Here is a 22,941-nt window from a genome sequence, read left to right as displayed (position 1 = left end):
ACCCTTAAAAACCACCCTTAATAACATTACAATTTTTATAAGTAGATAATTTAATAAATCTATACAGAAAACAAAGTAGAATTAAAGAATTACAAAAACATTTATTTAAACAAAAATACGACTTTACAAATATGTACAAATACAAATAGTTTTTTAGTGATCTTCCAGTATACGAACTGGTTCTGTGGTATTATACATACATTGAAAATTATCCATAAGCAGACTATTCGAATTTTTCGAAAAAAAAATTCGTTTTAGCTCCTTCATTTTTGGCGATAAAAAGTTTTTTCAAAAATGATTTTGTAGGATTTTTGAATAGTTATAAGACTGTAAACTAAATTCCGTAAGATCCCTTAGTTTTTAATAGGGGTGGGTTTAAAGGCTCGAATAAGGGGGTGTTTGCTCGTAAATAGAGGTTTTAAACAGCTATATCTCGCTAACTGTTCATTGAAATGAAAATCTATGCACAAGAGAATTTTAGGTATTAAAAAAGCTACAATTTAGTAGTCCATCATTTTTTTCGTATCTCCAGTAATTTCGGAGATATTTTGAAGTAAAAGGTGAAAAATGGGAAATTGCAAAAAATTAATTTTTCTTTAAACTCCAATTTTTCTAAAATTAGGCCCTTTAAATAGGTCAAACTCCTCGGGTGTATTATGAATACAAATATAAAAGGAATTACAGAAAGGTGAAGACCAATTTTTAATTAGGAGGGTAGACAGGGGGTTGTTTTCACTGATTTTTTCATAGAGAAAAGCAGGTACCGACCTTTTTTTGATCATAAGTGGCTTAGTTTTCAGGCTAGAAACTTTTTATTATTATTTTTTGAAACGTCTAACTGTATACTTGAAAAAATATTATTTAAGTTTTCCTCTAAAAATGCAAAGTTTTTCCGTTATTTGGCTTTGGATATTTCAAATTATGGATTTGACGAAAAAAGCTAACTTTTAACATGCCGTATCTCGGTTTGTATTGGTCTTAAAGATATTACAGAAAAAGAATTTGGTTTGTGTTACTAAAAGATAAAATTTTGATATCTACAGTTTTTTTGATTAAATGCCTATTTTTCGAGGTATTCTCAAAAAACACTCTAAAAAAGTCGATTTTTTCGTCGAAAAAAAAAAAACTGTTACTTTCAAGCGCGAATAACTCGAAAAATACTAGTTTTAATACGAAGAAAATGTAAAAAACATTTTTTTCTTAGAATTACTTTTTACATCGATTTACATTGTTAAAATGTAATAAAAAATTCCCGCCCGAGATGGGGTGGAAACCACCCCCAAGGTTTTAGCGTACAGCGGCATGATATAGAAAATGATCCTTGGACTATTGTGAAAATTTCAAGTAAATCCATGCTGGACGAAAAAATTGGGAGCCAAAATGCTTTACTTCCTCGACTAAAGTGTTTATCCGAAAAAAAAATGCTTAAAAAATCAGAAATAAAGAATACACTATTTTTATCACTTTTACAAGTGCAAAGGTAGCTGTTGGTATTCTATTGTTATTCTTTTGTTCCTGTTGATGTGAGTAAACTGTCAAGCCGAATCAAGTGTCAAACACAATTTGAAGTTGAATTGCGTTGATTTAATCTGAAGAATTATGGTTGTAAATCCCGAAACAGCGGCTGCTATTGTTGCGTTGATTCAAGACGGAAGAAGTGAGCGATATGTTGCTCAAAAGTATCAAATATCCAATAGTACTGTGCACCGTATTTTTACACGTTTCTTGGCAGCCGGAGCTTACACTAGACGACCTGGAACCGGTCCCCAAACGAAGAACTAGTGCCCGTGATGATCGCTTCATCCTCTTACAAAGTCTACGAGATCATCGTGCCACGGCTGTACAAATCCAAAATCAACTTCAGTACGTCCGGAATAATAACGGAAGTGAACGAACAATTAGACGAAGGCTTGGAGAAGCAAATTTAAGCAGTCGCAGACCTGCAACAGGCCTATAACTTCTGAGGTGCCATCGAGTTGCGCGGCTTCAGTTTGTCAGAAACCATGCTCATTTTACTGTCCATAATTGGAGCCACGTTTTATTTACCGATGAGTCCAGGTTTACCTCGCGGTCTCCAGATCGCCGTGACAGAGTATGGCAAAGACCACATGAGCGTTTTGCAGAATGTACCTTCAGTCCTAGGGTAGGCTATCAAGGGGGCTCAATTTCTCTAGAGGCACGTACATAATTGTACATCGTTCCGAGAGGCTACATAAGGGAACATCCATACGTCGTAAAAAATTTTGGAGTTTTTAATACCCTCCCCCCTACCGTCGTAAAGCGTCGTTTACAGTTGACCCCCCCATACCGACGTCGCAATTGCAACTCGTGACCCCCCTTTTAGTGATTTTTTTTAAAAATTCCATATTATTTCTGGATTTTTAAAGTTAGCTCTCAAAGTTTATTTACGAATGTATTTAAATCAGTATTAGGTACTATGTAGCTCATTAATATCCTTGTACCTTTTTCTCTCAATTCACTGTACAACTAATTAGCTTTATTGGGACAAAAGACAACACTTTTATCTGAGTTCCTATGCTTTCTTAACAGCATTATATAGATCTTGATACTTATCTTGTTTTGATTTCAATGCCATTTCTTTTAATAAGTATAAATACAATGTACTAACTAAATAGAATAGAATATTTTATTTCTATTCATTCTTGTAGAATTGTAAATAAATGAACAGTTTAATATTTATTGCTTCCAGACGTTGTTCTGTATAGAAGCGTTTGTTTAAATACATAGAACAATGTTTTATTGTTTGTGATTCTGTACAAAACTGCTAGCAGTATTATCAAGGCTGCGAGTGATAAAAACGAAATGAAAAGTATGCGATAAAAGTAGATAATATGTATATATACTAATTCTTTTAATTATAAAATAGGGTATTTTTTTATATTCATGAACATCAAACGACGTCGGATGTGCACTCATGGCCCCCTCCCCCTGTCGTATACCGTCGTAATAAGCAAAGTTCCCCCTCCCCCTTTTCACCGACGCAGCTCATGGATGTTCCTAACAGCTGCCAGGTAAGATTTTGTTGTGCCTTATTCTGATTTTGTTGGAACTGATTTTGTTCTGGTTCTGATGCATGATAATGCCAAGCCTCACAGTGCGAGAATCACTCAACAGTTTTTACATGAAGTAAACATTCCTGTAATGGATTGGCCAGCATTGAGTCCAGACCCAAAATCAATCGAACATGTTTGGGACATGCTTGGGCGAAGGATACGAAGTAGTGTTCCTGCCCCTTTAACCTTAAATTAGTTATAAGAAGCCCTTTTAGAGGAATGGGAGCTTATTCCTCAACAGGACATTTCTCATTTGATTTTAGACATGCCAATGAGAATTCAGGCAATAATTCGAGCAAGTGAAGGAAACATAGATTATTAAAATCAGTTTGTCCGGATACATGATTTAAGTTTTCATTAATTGAGCGTAATTTTGTTACAACATTTACTTACGTTTTTTTCCTTGAGTTTTAAATTGTTATCTACTGAAATAGTTCGTTGTTTAAAAGTTAAATTTTTATTAGAAATTACTTAAAACAGTTTGTTTCGTTTGTGTTTACGTTATTATAGTAATAAAAGTTTAAAGAGAATTAAAATTTTAAGGTTTTATTTTAAAAATGCAAGTGCTCCGTTTTTCGTGCCGGTGAGTGTATTATTCACGTCATTTGTTTTTAGGTTACTTCTTACATATGCGATACAATCCAGGAATTAAATAAGGCAATCACAATTGGAATATCAACGTTTTTAAGTATTTGTATAACTTCATCGTATTCAACCAAATCAATTGGTTTTGTTTTGTCACTATTTTGGAGCGCTTCTAAAACAAATACACAAGTGTTGACATCAGTTTTACATACCAAAATCTTCGAATAGAATGTGGGCAGATCTATATCCGGTATATGTTTTAATATGTCCGTAACTTGCTCTCTAAAAATGTCCAAAACTAAAGGACCCAATTCTGATATCAATTGCTCCATATACTCAAAAATGCTTCGAGCAAAATCATCAACATAGTGATAGTCCAATATCAGTTTAAGTAATTTCAATACAATATGGGATTGCAGGTGTTCAACACGATCAAATTTATTACACCATAGTTCAGAAAATGTGTCAACACATTTCCTATTGATAGTTTTCTCTACAGCAGAAGTAATGAATGCATTGAAAAATGAGTACGTCGAGTTTCGGTTCAAGGTGATTAATATATCGAGTACCAAATTGAACAGTTTAATTTGATCTACGTCATTTAATGCTTTAATTACAAAATTATTAATATTGCCAAGGCTTATTGGAGCTTCTTTAACAAAATATTTATTAATAATATACGTGACAAGCTCCCATGAAAGACTATTTATACTAAACTTTGTTATATAAGACAGGAACCCATCAAGATATTCTTTTTTCTTAGACTGAGCAAGTTCCAAACCTTCAATAAAATACCAGCAACATTCAATGTATTTGCTTTTATATTTTTTTGGTACTGATAAAGAAATCAAGCTATTTAAAGTCTCAGAATCATATTTACCAACTGATTTTAGATTTTCTATAAATTTGTCGAATACGACTTCAGATGGATTTTTCACGAAATACTTTGACATGGCAGTAAAGAAATATTTCTGACTTGACACATTCACGTTCTTTGTCGTTTGCAGCATATTAACTACTTGCTCGTTGTTCAAAACTGCACAGCTAAGATGCAATGCGTGTTTTTTAGCAGATACAGCTTGTTTGGCCAGCTGATGAACATAAGAATACAACAATCTTTCAGGTGATTTATAAAAAGCTTTATATAATGCTGGCAAAGCGGACTGCAAATAATCACCTCTAACAAATTTCATGATCGTAGGTAACATTTTATACGCTTCATCAAAGTCTCCCAATATCTTTGCAATATCACACTTACCCTTATATTTATCACACATTTCTTTATCGTTAAGATTTAATTTTTCTTCTTGAGGTACGAATTTCTGTTCAACGATACTAATAATTTCATCTGGGGTGAATAAAGGGTACACCATTAACAGAAAACTGCTAATTTTGTTTGTATCGCCATCACCTAGTTCTGCATTAATTTTAAAGAAACAATTCTTTACTTTTTCAACTAATCCTACATGGGAATATAATTTCAAAATTTTATTATCGAACTCATAGTTTAAAGGTGCCTCGAAGCAATGTATCAATATTGAATCAATATACGGCATAAGAGTTTTTGGTTCATGTTTAAGCAACCAATTCATGACATTGCTATTCGAACAATCTTTATATAAAACTGTCAGAAACTGAACAAGTAATTCATTAGCGAAGGTATCGCGGTCTTTTTTATTAACAATAGAAGATAACATCTCACCCACATACCATTTGTACTCATCACTAGTTATACACTGTATACATAAATCTAATAGAGCTGCATTGTCAGTATTTAAAGCATATTCAGGAAAAGTCTGATTGTACATAGCGACAAGGCCTAATAATTCTGCTGTATATCTATTTAATTCACGCTTTTCTAGTACAGAATCAACATATTTCTGTAATACTTGACACTGTCTTAAGTCTATAGGTGATTTTTTTGGTGATTTCAAACATAATCTAATGATGAGCGCTATTCCGTAACAAAATTTTTCACACCATTCAGTATATTGTTCCAAGTTTACTTCAGAGAGCTGTTTGCAAAATTCCGTATAAATCTCCTTTTCTGTTGATTCATCTTCAATATCAATGAGGTGCCAAAAGTTACTTTTAAATACTGCATGAATCAAATCATTTATAGCTTGTTTATGACACTTTCCACTCTTAAATAAAAATTGTAAATAATATCCATATTCACGTGAATTGTACATTGAATAGTCGTCAGAAACTGCTATAATTTTCCACAACTTGTTGATATATTCCCAATGTTTCTCTTGCAAGGTATCTGGTTTGAACTTACGTGTAACTGCACTGATTAACTGGCTCAGTAGAGTAGAACGTTCTAATTTATGCCTAAAAAAAAAAAACAGAATTTATCTAATGAATAGAAAAATATACAACAATAATTTATTTTGTAAAAATGTTCATATACAGCAAATTGAGAATGCAGCGCAAAAAAGGGAAATTATGAAAAATAAGCAAAAATTAAAACTAAAACGAGGAAAACAGATTTACATCAATAATGACCTTACACAGAGAGAAAAATTAAAAAAAATCATAAAGAACCAAGCAGAGGATGAAAAGAAAAATAACAAAAAGGTAAAAATAGGTTTCCAAAAATTACTTATAAATGATGAGAAATATGTATGGAATGATAAAGAAAACAAACTGATTAGAGATCATGAAAATCCTCCACGGGGGTCAAAAAACTGGCAAAAGTAGGCCTTTTACCAAGGCCACAAGGAAATCTGACAACAAACCCGAGAATCAAAGGAAATGAAAATGGTAGAAAGATTTGGAAACTGGGTACATGGAATATAAGATCTATTAACGGAAGAGAACACGAACTAATTTATGAATTTAACAATGCTGAACTTGATATCTTAGTAATCACGGAAACAAAGAAAAAAAGGGAATCGTAGAAATGGAAGATGGACATATATTAATTTATAGTGGAGTTGCTGAAGGAGAACGAGCTGCAGCAGGTGTAGGATGTATAGTTAATCACAAATTGGCAGACAAAATCCAAAATTGGGAAGCGTGGTCAGAGAGAATACTGACAATAGAATTAAAAACTTGAGAAAACCAAATAAGTACAATTATAGCAGTATATGGCCCAAACGAAAACGATAGAGTTCAAGTAAAAGATAATTTCTGGAATGAATTGAGTAATGTGACAGAGTTAGCTAAAGGAGCATTGTATATAGCGGGAGATTTTAATGGCAGAGTTGGTAAAAAAGACGATATATACCAACAGTGCTAGGTGTGCACGGTGAAGATATACGAAATAATAATAGGATCAGACTGCTGGATTATTGTTTATTAAATAATCTGATTATTACGAATCCATTCTTTGAACATCGAGATATACACAAATATACCAGGGTACAAGAATCTAGAAATGAAAAATCTATAATAGATTACGTACTAGTAGAGGCAAGTAACAGAAATGCTGTAAAAGACACAAGAGTAACAAGGAGAGCAGAAATATATAGTGACCACTACTTACTTATATCGAACATAAAGAGAGAAGGAGAAACAAAGGTACAAGACACAACAGTCAAAAGCAAAAAACAGACAACTGAAACAATTAAATCGTACAAACTAAAAGATAAAAAATATGCCAAAAATTTGCAGACTTGCTAAATAAGGAGACAGAAGAAAATTTTGACGATAACCAAGTTATGAGGAAACATGGAGAATATTTAAAGATTTGGTAATCAATGCTGCCAAGAGAATATGTGGAACGTGCAGAACAATCAAGAATAAGAAATAGACCTCTTGGTGGAACGACAATATCAAAGCGGCAGTAAAAACGAAGAAGAATAAGTGGCAAAAATACTTAAGCAAAAGAACACCTGCAAATTATGAAGAATACAAACAACAACGAATAAAAGTCAATGAACTAGTTAGATTAGCGAAAGAGAAGTCATGGAAGGAATTCGGTGAGAAGATTGAAAAAAATAGTAAGGGGAATCAAAAACTATTTTATAAAGCCATAAAAACAAGGAGAAAAGGAAAGGCACACAACTCAACGGCAATCAAAAGTTCAGATGGTGTACTATTAACGGAAGAAATGAAGATAATGAATAGATGGAAAGAATATTTTCAAGATCTACTGGAAGGTACAGAAGAAAAAGAGAAAGAGATAATAGCGACTACACATCAACACCAAAGCCACGATGAAGACTACATAACAATGGACGAATTAAAAGAAGCCATAGGAAAACTAAAACTACGAAAGGCACCAGGGCAAGACAAATTAACATCAGAAATGATTAAAAGCCTAGGAACGAGGGGCACTGAATTGCTGCTAAAGTTAATGAATAAAGCAGCTAAAGAAGTGATACCAAAAGACTGGGAAATGGGATTAATATTACCAATATTTAAAAAAGGTGACAAGAATGATTGTAGACATTATCGTGGAATAACTCTATTAAGCACAGTTCTGAAGGTATATGAACACATTCTTGAAAAAAAGCTAAGAACAATAGTAGAACCTACTCCCTGTGATACGCAAAGCGGATTTAGAAAAGGCAGAAGCGTACAAGACCACATCTTTACAATAAAACAAATAATTGCAAAGTCGTATCAGAAAAAACAAAAGGTGTGCTTTGCGTTCATAGACCTGGAAAAAGCATTTGATAAAGTGCCACGAGCAAAGATTTGGGAAACGTTGCACCTAAAAAACGTCCATGAAAAATTAATAAGGATTACACAAAGCCTATATCAAAATAATGTTAATTGTCTCATAAGCCAAAATTCAAAGTCAACTAGTTTCAAAACCGCTGAAGGTCTGAGGCAAGGTGGTGTGATGAGCCCTTTACTATTCACTATCTTTATGGATAATATCCTGAAACAGTGTAACAATAAAATAAAGAAAGCTGTATGTAGGATTTAAAAATCTTCAGAGAATAGAAATCACGGAATGTGCATTTGCAGACGATATTGTCATTACAGCAGAAAGTGAAAAAGTTAGCAAGAAAACCTTACAATATGGAACGACATACTAGCAGAAAATGGGATGAAGATAAATAAAAGTAAAACCAAAGTAATGGCAGTATCACATGAACAACAAAATCTAAAAATTAAATTACAAGATGAAGAACTGGAGCAAGTGTCGCAGTATCGCTATTTGGGAGTAATTATACAAGAAACAGGCAAACATAATGTTGAAATAAATGACAGAATAGAGAAGGCGGCTCGGACATACCATGCATTAAATAAAGGATTTATAAGTAAAAGAAAAGTATCAAAAGCCACAAAGATGAATGTATACAAAGTTATATTCAGACCAATTCTAACTTATGGGTCTGGATCATGGGTCCTTAATGACAGAGAAAAAAGCAGAATACAAGCGATGGATATGAAATATTTACGTAAGGTCAAGAGGATAACTAGGAGAGATATAATACGAAATGTAGATGTCAGAGCAGAATTAGAAATTCCGTCTGTGTTGGAGTTTGTAGAAAATAAACAATTAAGTTGGTGGGGACATTTGCAGAGAATGAATGACAACCGACCAGTCAAACAAGTATGGGAAGCAAGAATTCAACACAAACGTGGAAGAGGCAGACCAAGGAAAACATGGGATGACGTGATTGGAGACACACTTAAGAAGAGAGGAAAAACGTGGACGGAAGCAAAAATATTAGCAACAGACAAAAAAAAGGTGGGGGAATTTGTACATGAAATTTAAGTGTAAACTCATTAGGGGTAACCCTGGGAGTAATTCTCGTACATCTTAGGATAAAACGAGTAACTGATTATATACAGCGTGTCTACTATAAGTTGGAAACATGGGAAACTTTATTGTTATTCATTTTACGAAAAAAACTTATTCTTTATAAAAAGTCCTGCATACTCTAAAACCTAAGATTTAATCATCAGATATCAAATTTTGTCAATATTATACGAGGTATGTCAAAAAATATGAACTTCGTTCAAGAGTAAAGTACCTTTATTTCTCTCAATATCGAAAATTCTTATTATGAAAAGTTGCTTGGAAATAAAAACTAAGATCAAATATGCAATTACATGCTTCTAATTGGAAAAAAATATTTTTCAAATTTTTCTAAAATTTATTGATACTAACTTCGTTTTTATTTATTACACATACGATAACTCTTTTATTATTACTTCTACGAAAAAAAGGTATTCTTTATAAAAAGCTCTGTATGTCCTAAGACCGAAGATGCAACGATCAGATATCACAGTTTATTAATTTTATACGAGGTATGTCAAAAAATATGAATTTCACTCAAGAGTAAAGTACCTTTATTTTTCACAATATTGAAAACGGTTATTAAAAAAGTTGTTTAGAATTAAAAACTATGTTTCAATATGCAATTACATCCTTCCAATTGAAATATTGTGAAATATAAAGGTACTATAATCTTGAGCGAATTTCATATTTTTTGACACATCTCGTATAAAATTAATAAAAGTTTATGTATCATGGTTGTGTCTTAGATTATAGACCATGCAAAGCTTTTTATCAAGAATAACTTTTTTTCGTAAAATGAATAATAAACGAGTTATCATATTTGTAATAATTAAAAACGATGTTGGGTATCATCCATAAATTTGATAAAAAAAGTTTTTTTTCAATTAGAAGCATGTAATTGCATATTTGATCTTAGTTTGTAATTCCAAACAACTTTTTATCATAAGAATTTTCGACATTGAGAGAAATAAAAGTACTTTACCCTTGACCGAAATTCATATTTTTTTACATACCTCGTATAATATTAAGAAAATTTGATATCTGATGATTGAATTTTAGGTTTTGGGGCATGCAGAACTTTTTATAAAGAATAACTTTTTTTCGTAAAATTAATAATAAAAAAGTTTCCCATATGTTTCCAACTTAAGTAGACACCCTGTATATAATTTATTTTGTAAAAATGTTTATATACAGGTGAACTGGAATAGGAATAGACGTGAACATACTGTGCGCGAAAGCAAATTTCAAATTACAGTAGAGTAGAGAGCACTCAGTTGATCAACAACTGTGGATAATTTTACATAGTTTGCGGGTTGTACTTTATAGATGCGAAACTTGGCAATTCCTAACAAAATGGAACAAAAACTAAAAGAAAAGAAAATATGGTTCAGATTTGATTACAGTACAGAGCCTCTACTATGTGCTTATACCTATTTCGGAATAACCGTTTCCTCATCGGAGCACCTGGGTAGAGGCACTGAACTGAAATCAAATCCTTTCATCCTTTCCGGGCAATTATCAAAATAATTACCAAAGATGCTACTAGCACCATCTATGAATCAAAAGTCTAATAAGTCAGCAAATAAAATTCGAAATTATTTATCCTGAGCTTTTTAAGTTGGAGAAATAAAGCATAACAGTGTGGCGAAATACTCGACAAGGGAAATCTAAATTAGACCAGGGCACATCTGTAAAAATATTAGTACATTTGGACGTTGAGAGGTGACTCAATTTTTTTTTGCAGAAATTTCTTGAAAATAACTCAAATAATAATACTTGAGTTATCCTCCCTTTCAAAAAGGTCCGGAACATAGTTTAAATAATCAAAATGTCAAAAAATTAAGGAAAAATTCGATTTTTTTCTTCGTTTTTTGATTATAACTTTAAAAGTACTAATTTCCGAGAAAAGTTGTACTGACATAAAAGTTGGGTAATTATAGAATTGGTTAAAAATTTAAAAAACAGTCACCCTTGTTGCAACATAGCAATAATTGCGAAAAAATCATACAAAAACAAGTATTCGCATTTTACGTTTTTCAACCATTTATGCTACACTTAGGACCTTCATATTTCACCCAGAAAAATTTTATGATACAGTAAAACAATACTGTAAATTTCATTAAGATCGGTTCAACAGATTTTGCAATCCAGCTTTCGCAAAAAAATTCATTTTTTCAAAATGTTACAGGACTGAAAATAAAGCAGATATCAAGTTGAAACTTTTTTTGCATATAGAACTGTACTGTACCTTCCATTTGCAATTTGCAAAATTAAAATCGATTAACTACCACGGCGTCAGGAATTTTTTTTAAATAAACATTAATTATTGGTGCTACGCGCAGTACAGCGGATAGTTTCCTCTGATTGGGCATTCCAATGACCTTTGATAATGATTGATACATTTTAATTTTTATTACATTTCGATATAAATAAATAAATTAATTTGGTTATTGCAAAATAAAAACACATAATCTATCCTTTGAAATAACACTTTTTTTAGCAAAAACTTTCTTTGTTCATATATTTTAACTTAGAGAATAAAAGTTTATTATTTTTAAACATATGCAATTGTTTAAACAATATTTCACAAACAATAATAAAATTTGTTTGATTTTTGTGGAATTAAAATATTAAAATACAACAAAATATAGAGTAAGAAAATAATATATTAGATAAATATTGGAAGAAATTTTGGTGGAGATCAACTTGTGTGAATAGAACACCGCTGTCCTGCGCGTAGCACCAAAAATTAATGTTTATTTAAAAAATTTCCTGACGCCGTTTACAGTGGCGGCCGGTCAGGGTCGGCAGTGCCGACCCACACTTTTATGGACACATTGTAGATTTTCCAAATATTTAATTTAATCAGAGTTGATGATACTTGTTTTTGTAAAATAAAAAAAAAAAACTGTGAGATAATACAGACTAAATTTTATTCATTGGTTTTAAAAGAATTCGATCAATCCGATAGGTTAAGTGATCCCTACGCGTAAGAAACTTTTCAAATTAATAATCCCAGCCATGCATCGGATTGTGATTGTGTGAATTCTTTTTTGTAAGATCTGCTTCGACAGGGACAGCATGCCGTCCCTAGATCTACCATTTGAAGCGCTGAGGAATATTAGCCGATAGGCAACCAATTATACATTTCACCACAATTTCACCCGTATTTGAATGGCAGAGTCCGGCACATAAACAATCTGCCGATCGGTGATGGGCAGACAGCAGCAGCAGGCAAGCCACGTACCCTGCCTAATAGTGCGCTCGGGATGAAATTAGTAGCTTTTTTAAGTAGATGAAATTAGTAGCAGATTTTCGTAAATAGCTTTTGGAAGTTTTTAATTTTATTTTATTAAAAAAGGTGACAATTTTGCAAGTGATGATATCTCGATCCGTGAAGCAATCGGTTTGAAAACTTTACTAAATGGTTATTCTTTTAATATTTTTTTAAATATTTTTAAGAAAGTGTTTAACCAAACTGATGTGATATTCAATGTTGTTGAAAATCAGTCAACTGACATTATTTATTTCAAAAATAGAATAACAAAGCTGGTAAAAAATCTCAGAGATAGTAATTTTCAATATATACGCAGTGACATTTTGGATTCGCTTGATATTTCCCAACACCCCAAAAAAATACAAAAGTATGACACAGATCTCGAAAAACAAGTATATTTTGAAATTTTTGATACTATTATTACTTGTGCAAATAGATACTCCTTTTTTCAAATTTTGAACATTTGCAAATTTTTGAATATTTGCAAAAATTTACAAGTTACGCCAAAGAATTTTCAAAATATCTATTAGACAAGTGTATAAAAACTATGCATCATTCTTTAATCAAATAAACAATTAAAGAAATTAATTAAAAGTTTTATATGCTGATCCAAATATTTTCGGAAGATGGGATAAGTTACAAAATATGTATAATTTTATATACTGCAATTCGTTGCAACAAACTGTTCCCGAAATTAATAAATTATTATCATGAATTCTCTCATTGCTACCAACTTTTGCCTTAAGGTGATACAGTAGCGATCAACAGGTAGCAACAAATGCGGTCCAAGATTGCGAAAGTTCTGCGAACTTTCAAAAGTGAGGCAACAGTGCGTCGGTGATTCGACACTGACAGTAACGTTTATACTATCAAAAACAATAATTTTTATATACATAGGCGCGAAATGTTGCCAAGTCAGTGACGTTCGATTTCTTATTATAAAAATATCGATTTTAGGTAGTTCCAATGTGACACAAAATCTAGGCACGGGATAAAAAGTTTATTTGAAGAAAGTGTATTTTTTTGTCTTTCTTAATGGCGGTACAGGCACCTTTTTGTAATATTTTATTTAGTTATAGAGTAATTTCCACATACTAACATATTTATGAAATTGGGCTCTGTACCGCTTTTCTTTATTATAGGTATTACGAATAAGTGTGCCAAATATCTCGACAAAATATTCAAAATTACAGCCGCAATCTTGGAACGCGTTTGTTGCTACCTGTTGATCGCTACTGTTTTCTCTTAAATGAACGCGATTTCTCTTGTCTCAAAAGTGTCAAAACGTATGGTCGAAACACCATGAAACAAACAAAAAAGAATGTTAAGCTTTTCTCAAATGTCAATAGAAAAAACTATTAAAATCTCTAACACATTAATAAATTTTACGATGATGTTATAGCCCATTTTGCTACGTCCAAACAACATAGACTAAAGTTAATTTATAAACATATTTAGGTTCTAAATCTATGTGAAAAAAACAAAAAAATAAATAAATAAAAAAAACAAAAACCAAAAATCTTCTATGACGATTGAAGCCTTTTAATTAGATGGTATACCTATCTGAGGAGACAAAAACCTTGCCGACCCTGTCCCTAAAGCCACGAGCCGCCACTGCGCCGTTATAATTAATCGATTTTAATTTTGCAAATTGCAAATGAAAGGTACAGTACACTTCTATAAGCAAAAAAAAATCAATTTGCTATCTGCTTTACTTTCAGTCCTGCAAAATTAAACAAAAAATGAATTTTTTTTTGCGAAAGCTAGATTGCAAAATTTATTTTGCAAAATCTATTAAACGGATCTTAATGAAATTTACAGTGTTGTTTTACTATATCATAAAGTTTTTCTGGGTAAAATATGAAGGTCCTAAGTGTAGCATAAATTAATGCTATTTTGCAACAAGGATGACTATTTTTTAAATTTTTAACTAATTCTATATTGTAGGAAATTTAATTACGCAACATTTATGTCAGTACAACTTTTCTCAGAAATGAATACCTAGTTTTAAAGTTATAATCAAAAAACCAATAAAAAAATCGAATTTTTCCTTCATATTTTGACATTTTGATTATTTAAACAATGTTCCGGACCATTCTGAGTGGGAGGATAACTCAAATATTATTATTTGAGTTATTTTCAAGAAATTTCTGCAAAAAAAATTGAGTCACCTCTCAACGTCCATCTCAAAACAGATGCGCCCTGGACTAAATTGCATTTCACGTCCTGTCATTCGCCGTGATAATAATTTTAGCGAACTATTTCCTTTCCTCACTTATTAGACTTTTGGAACAAAACCTGCTTATTCTAGAAATGGATTTTTCACTCAAATCAGCAGGTATATCCAGAATGATGCATATAATAAATGAAAGAATAACGAAAACCATGAAAAGAACAACCACCATCATTAGTGTGACCAACTCCAATTCAGTCGAATTCGGGACAAGGCTTAAAAAATACCTAAAATCCGGGACTTTTGAATGAAAATCGGGCCATTTTTTTTAAATATATAACTATTTTATCATCATTTTAATGTGTCCATACATGAATTGTTATTGTTTTTGAATTGTCTTTTCAGAAGACAATAATTAAAATACCGAAACGGAAAAGAGTCCACAGTTTGAGTTTTCATAGAAATATAATAGGTACCACTATATAAAATGTATGCGTTTTGCATGTGGTATACGGTATACTCTAGAAATTGTCGACTTTTTCGTCCCACCAATTCAATTTGATGTGAAAGTCTTAGAAGAATGATGTATTCAAAATTTCAAAATAGAATTTTACCAATTAACTATTTTTAATGGGAAATAAGCCACAATTTTACTAAAAAATGATTTTATATTAACGTCTCGACGTCAAAAGCGCATGCCCTTGTCAAAATACAAAAAAAAAAATTAATAAATGAAACAAAAATGTTATTGCTTAATTTTTTTAGTAAAAAATTCTTCTAATAATTTATTTAATTTGACTCATTTATATCGGCAATTCAGACATATATTATACATTTTAAAGTAGAAGACTTTAAGATGATATTGCCAATATTTATGAGTTGCGTTCCTGGGACGACTTTACTGAAAGATAGTTCATTCGGTTACATGAAATCAACTCCAACTCAAGAATATCCGTCACAAAAAAATCATACCATGTGATCTGTCTTTAAAAAGACAACCACATGCAACGGTGACAGTAAAATTCTCGCGCTAGAGATTCCCGACATCGTATTAGAACTTACTTTAGTTTACTCTCAAAACTAATACCAAATTCTGACTTTAATATGTATATACGTTATTTTAAATTATAAATAATATTAATAATACATAGATACAGTCCGTCTAATATACTCACCGTTGCACGTCATTATCTATGTCAGAGATCTAAGTTGAGTATATTAGACGGACTGTATCTATGTATTATTAATATTATTTATAATTTAAAATAACAAATATACATATTAAGGTCAGAATTTGGTATTAGTTTTGAGAGTAAACTAAAGTAAGACCTAATACTTACGAGGACGGGATAGTATCACGAGGTTTTTCCTGGTTTTCCCTTGTGATTTACTACGGAATCTCTAGCCTGAGAATTTTACTGTCACCGTTGCATGTGGCTGTCATTTTAAAGACAGATCACATGCTATGATTTTTTTGTGACGGATATTCTTGAGTTGGAGTTGATTTCATGTAGGTAATCAAATGAACTATCTTTCAGTAAAGTCGTCCCAGGAACGCAACTCTTAAATATTGGCAATATTATTTGAAAGTCTTCTACTTTAAAATGTATAATATATGTCTGAATTGCCGATATAAATGAGTCAGGTTAAATAAATTATTACAAGAATTTTTTACTAAGCAACACCATTTTCGTTTAATTTATTATTTTTTGTATTTTGACAACCGCATCCAATTTGAACGTTGAAACTTTAATAAAATCATTTTTTTGGTAAAATTGTGGCTTATTTTCCATTAAAAATAGTTAATTACAAAAATGCCACAAGAAAATAGCTTTAGAACAACAGAATTTTACCAAAACGTTGAAAATTCGGATGGCCCGGAAGCCTTGTCCGGGACGCTGGGACACGACTTTGTAATTCGGGCCATGTCTCGAATTTTTCGGAGTAGTTGGTCACACTAACCATCATAGAAGATATACAGCTAGCACAGATTATTTGCTACGGACATGTACAGAGAATGACAGATCGCTTACCGAAGTAAATATTGGAATGGCAGTCACTTGAGCGAAACAAATGAGGAAGACCAAAAACAACTTGGCTTGATGGAATGCAAGAGGCAATGTCAGGAAGAGATCTATGACCAGAAGCCTGGGACAATGGACATGAGTGGGGGGTAGGCACAGGACACTATAAACCGGAGATTATATTTTATACAGGGTGTCCCCGAAAATAGTGCGTTCCTTTTAGGTAAGGATATAATACACAATTTAGAACAAAAAAGTCCTATAACATTTTTTTCTAAAGTTATCCGTTTTCAAGAAAAAAATTACATTGTTCTCCATATAAGTGAATTTTTATTTTCATAAATTTCAGATGCGGGGTGTTGAAATGTTTATTTTAAACTGCCAATTTATTTATTGCTCTAAGACCTGTTGAGCTATGAAAATAAAATTTGGTGGGTTTAAGAGGGAGTTATTGCGCATTTTTTGATATACAACTAATAATTTTGTATTCATCATTGCCGCGCCTACGAGTAATAGTCTGAATTTTTTTAAAGAAAAAATAGTACGCTACTGAGATATTTCAAACTAAAAATTATTTTTAAATGCTATGTTTAATTTATGATAAGATTCCTTACTTGACTTTTTTATATGGTGTACCGTTTTTATGCAAAAAAATAAAACATCTTGGCGCATATTTTTCATTTCCTAATACGAGTGCATTATCAAGAACTATTTAAATACTAATCTAGAACAATAACAGAAAATATTACTAATAATATTTTAATCAAAACGACCTACTTTAGAGGTGATAGAAGAATTTTATATTCATCATTGGCGCGCATACGGGTAATGGTCTAAATTTTTTAAAGAAAAAAATAGTACGCCACTGAGATATGTCAAATTAAAAATCATTTTTGAATTTCTCGTTCAATTTACAACAAAAAATCTTTCTTGCCAATTTTTCATATGATGGGCCGTTTTTATGCAAACAAATAAAAAATCTTAACGTTTACAAAGTATTTGAAATAAGTTTCTATGCACATGGAAACTACCTCGAATACTTTTTAAGGCGTTAAGATGTTTTATTTTTTGTATAAAAACGGCTCATCATATGAAAAAGATATATTTTTTGTCAAAGATTATAAGAGGAATTCAAAAATGATTTTTAATTTGACGTATCACAATGGCGTACTATTTTTTCTTTAACAAAATTCAGATTGTTCCCGTACGCGCGCCAATGATGAATATAAAATTCTTATGTCGCCTGTAAAGGACGTCATTTTGAACATTTGGTGTAGCTTTGCACCTAGTTAAAATCTTATTAGTAATCATTTCTGTTATTGTTCTAGTTTAGTATTATTATATTAACGACGCTCTACACCTTCGGCAAAGAATTAAGGATTTGCATGAAATTTTAGTACGTTATAGTTTACTTCAAAAAACTAAGACTTGATTTTAAAAAAATTGTTTTACCGTGCCGTTTAATTACTATTAAGGGTCAAAGTTAAGTTTTAACATGGGCTCTTATGGGAATTCTTAATAAGTTAATAACTTTTGACCCAAATTTACGATTTTTAAGTATTTGTGCATAAATTAAAGATTTTTTTGTAAGGAATAACATATTAAAAAATGAGCATTATTTACCGTACCATTTATTTTTAATTTATTTATTATAATTAATTCCGTAATTTCCGTAATAATTTATTTTTATAAAGTATTCAATACTGAAACATATGATTTGCGTATTCTGCTATAAATGCATTGTTACCAACTTTCGCTTGCATATAAGTTTCCCCCCTTTCCTCTGAGAGGCATACCCCGCAACGAAGGTGTAGAACGTCGTTAAATAGTTCTTGACAATGTATTAAGAAGCGAAAAATACGCGCCAAGATGTTTTATTTTTTTGCATAAAAACGGAGCACCATATGAAAAAAAGTCAAGTAAGGATTATTATCATAAATTAAACATAGAATTTAAAAATAATTTTTAGTTTGAAATATCACAGTGGCGTACTATTTTTTTCTTTAAAAAAATTCAGACCATTACCAGTAGGCGCGCCAATGATGAATACAAAATTCTTAATTGTATGTCAAAAAATGCGCAATAATTACCTCTTAAAACCCACCAAATTTAATTTTCATAGCACAACCGGTCTTAGAGCAATAAATAAATTTGCAGTTTGAAATAAAAATTTCAACACCCCGTATTTCGGAAACGAAGCATTTGCGGACATACGTTTATAAAGCAAATTGTCATTATTTTTTCATGTAGAATTACTCCTTAAAGTTTTTCATACTTATTTACTAACACCCTGTATATAAAGTAAATAGCTATATAAGAACTAAAACTGCTAATAAAAAGTAAACTTACTCATCTACTAGATATTTTAAAACCTCCTCTAATGCATTCAAATCTTTCGTTTCTCCACAACAGTCAATAAGGAAAAACAAATGTTCTTCTCGGCGACGAGAGACCTTGGTAGAAGCAATAGTCTTTTTCATCATTCTAATATATTCTTCTGAAGGGAAGAACTGAAGATAGGAATTTTCTTCCTCGATTTCATACTTCAGTTTTGCCCATTTTAGAACAACATTTGGTGGAGGACAAAGGAGTCTTATTAAGTCTGCAGAAGAACCAAGCAGCAGGTTTTCTTCTGTATTATTGGGAAATTTTCCGAAGTATATGTGATGGAATAGGAGCCATCGTAGCTTCTTAGGATATTTATTTAAAAGATTTTTGTATTTGTGAGTGTTACTATCTGGAAACTGGATAGATCCAGCTGATACCTGTGGAAAACCATTTGGTATCATTTGATTAAATACAATTGGAAATTTATGTCCCAATTTTTTTACCATCACTTGCTTATTAAAAATATCAATGTATTTATTGCCATCCTCATGCAAGCTTTCTATTTTCAGTGGTATAACACGTTTTGTAGTTCTTCTTCCTAAGGTGCCAACTTTGAGCTTTCCAAGCTTTTGCAATTCCAAAAGTAAGGCTGGCTTTTTTAAGGCTATGTAATCAATCACTTTTTTCTCTGAATACATAGATTGTAAAACAGTCTTATGATAATCTATGTACAGTTTAAACATGTCTTCATTATTTTCGAACAATTGAATTATTTGATTTGGTCTTAACTTTATCTCATTTTCTTTTAAAACTGCTTCTAGTTTGACTAAAGAGCACTTATGTAATATTGGAATAGCTGCAGTTAGACCGTATCTAAAACAAAAACGAAAATTAAAAATATAAAACATAGTACATGTCCAACCAAAAAGTAGAGAAGAAAAGCTACTTAACAAATAATAAAATGCACTGTACACATCAGAAAATTGAAATATTTGGAATCTTCTTCTTCATGTGCCATCTCCTTTAAGAAGGTCGGAAACCATCATGACAATTCGCACTTTCGATACTTCTACTCTAAAGAGATCAGCAGATGTGCACTTAAACCAAGCTCTCACATTGTTTAACTAGGAGATGCGTCTTCTTCCACGACTCCTTCTACCCTGTATTCTTCCTTGTAATATGAACTGGAACAAGTTATAACGCTCGCCCCTCATGGCACGTCCCATTTTTAATTGTATTTAAAAACTCTCTTTTCTTTCCCATTCTTCTCAACATTCGTGACTCTATCCACCCAACTTATTCTTAATAGGCTGTAGGCCCATAACTCCAAGGCTTTTTATCTGTCTGAAAAATCTTTCTTTATTGTCCAAGCCTCCAACACATAAAATAATACGTAGAACATGTAGCATCTCAGAAGTCTTATCTTTAAAGAAATTGTAATACATCCCTGCTACAGAATACTTTTTCAGTTTGTTGAAACCATTTATTGCCTGCTCTATTCTTGCTTTAATTTCTTCTGTGTATTCATTATTTTCATTATTCATTCTACCCAGATCACCGGAGACTAAAATGGAGAACGTGATATTAGATAAAATCCTGAAGAAACTTGAAAGATTAGACGAACACAATAAACTAGTAGAAGGAAAGCTGGATAGTATACAGTCGGACCTAAGGAACATATCAACAATTAATGAACAGTTAAAAATGGAAAATAAGGTAATGAAAGAGACAATTAAAGTCCAAACAGAAAGAATAGAAATGCTAGTAAGAAACATCAGAAGGAAGAACGTAATAGTACACGGAATAGAAGAAGATCAAGGAGAAGATTATGCAGAACTTAAAAGCAAAATACAAAAATTAATGCAAACACTAAAAATTGAGATAGACCTTGAACAAGAAATAACAGATATAAAAAGAATAGAAGATAGCCAAAAAAATAAAAAACAGACCTATACTGTTCGAAATGAGGAGCGAAACTAAGATAACAGATGTACTGAAAGGATCCAAGTATCTTAAAGGAACAAAAATATATATAAGTGAAGACTTCCCAAAGCAAGTAATCACCGAAAGAAAACAAATCACGGAACATATGAAAAAAGCAAGAGAGGAAGGATACCTGGCACATTTAAGATACAATACATTATGGATAAACGGAGAAAGGTATTCTCTCGACCAACTTCAAAGCGAAGACATAAACGAACCGGCAAAAGAAACATGTCCACTGGGAAAAACAATTGAAGAAGACAGTAGAGCACAGGAAAACAAAAATAATGCTAGGAAATTTAGTCAAAGATCTCCCATGGGAAGCCCAAGCACAGAAGATAATATAGCAAAGATAACAAAGCTAAACAATACTCCAAAAAACTAGAGAATAATTCAACAAATAATAAAAATCAGGAACGAAAATTGGCTATGAATAAGGAAAAGGTTGTAAACAGTATAATAAAAAACAAAAAAATAGAAGTAAAAGAAAAACTAACAGGATAAGAATAGGAACATGGAACATTAGGACTCTATTAAGAGCAGGGAAAATGGAAGAGCTCGCGAATGAGATGGAAAAGTACAAGATCGAAATCTTAGCGTTACAAGAAATTCGATGGAAAGATCAAGGATCAATAGTAAAAAATAAATACACAATGTTTTATTCCGGAGATACCAAACAAGGACATAATGGTAGGTACAGCCTTCCTAATTAGCAGTAAATTAAGGGACAAGGTGATAGATTTCAAAGCAATATGTGGAAGATTATCTTATGTCAGAATAAAGAACAAGCAATCTAATTTAACATTCATTAATGCATATGCTCCCACTGAGAATGCGAAAGAAGAAGACAAAAACGATTTTTACGAGAAACTCGAAGAGATATATGAAAATATACCCAAGAATGACATATTAATTTTACTAGGTGATTTCAACGCAATGATAGGAAAGGAAGATATAAACAAGGACGTCGCTGGTAAGGAAACTCTCCACACAATTACGAATACTAATGGGAGTAATGCTAGGGAGTAAACCTAGCAGAAGCAACAGACACACTTATAATGAGCACACACTTCAAACACAAAAAAGAACATAAGGTAACGTGGCTAATACCAGGATCAACTAAGGGTAATCAAATCGATCATATTTTGATTTCAAAAAAGTGGAGGAGAACAATTCAAGATGTCAGGTCGTACCGTGGTGCAAATCCAGATTCTGACCACTTCCTAGTAATAGGAAATATGGAAATGAAAATAATTAAAGACACAAAGAAATACACGAAAAGAAAAAAATGGAACGTAAGGAAACTAGATTCGGATACCGTTCAGAAAGAAATAAAAGGTCACATTTCGATAGCAGCAGAAAAAGTAATAGGATACAAAGAAATAAAAGGCAAAAAGAATGGTATGACGAAGATTGTGAAACAGCAACCAGGGAAAAAATCTAGCTCGAAAGAAATGGCTGAAGACAGGTAGAGAAGAGGATTTGGAATAGTATAGGAGAAAAAAGAAAGTTATAGAAGAGATGGAAGTAAATAGCAAGAATAATGTAAAGCTTTACAAATATATAAAATCACAAAATAAGAAGAAACTAACAATGTTTCAATCTAACAGTTAAGATTGATGCCAAAGTATGGGAGAAATACTACGAAGAGTTATTTAAGGCAAGAGAAAGTTCTCTCGAATATACAGAGGATACAGACCTTGATGATGAAATCGAAAAACCGTCATATGAGCACTTTTTACGTGTGATAAGAAACCTAAAACAAAAGAAAGCAGCAGGCCCAGATGAAA

The 22,941-nt window shown here is 31.8% G+C and overlaps 1 protein-coding gene across 3 annotated transcripts in view; it reads right to left on the bottom strand.

The window, feature by feature from the left end:
• Nucleotides 1–3,074: 3,074 nt before the first annotated feature.
• Nucleotides 3,075–22,941, bottom strand: part of LOC126893274 (uncharacterized) — a 518,645-nt gene continuing 498,778 nt past the window's right edge. For all 3 annotated transcript variants that reach the window (XM_050663289.1, XM_050663287.1, XM_050663288.1), the window contains exons 5-6: nucleotides 19,190–20,041; nucleotides 3,075–5,993 (exon numbers count right to left, since the gene is read on the bottom strand). In XM_050663289.1, the coding sequence (XP_050519246.1) occupies nucleotides 3,698–5,993; nucleotides 19,190–20,041 (3,148 nt within the window). In that variant the 3' untranslated portion in view covers nucleotides 3,075–3,697. The remainder of the gene's footprint in view (nucleotides 5,994–19,189; nucleotides 20,042–22,941) is intronic.

This window comes from Diabrotica virgifera, chromosome 10 (assembly GCF_917563875.1).
Source record: "Diabrotica virgifera virgifera chromosome 10, PGI_DIABVI_V3a".
Classification (NCBI taxonomy): domain Eukaryota; kingdom Metazoa; phylum Arthropoda; class Insecta; order Coleoptera; family Chrysomelidae; genus Diabrotica; species Diabrotica virgifera.
Note: the sequence above shows the minus strand (reverse complement) of the source record. Positions and strands in the feature narration are given on the sequence as shown.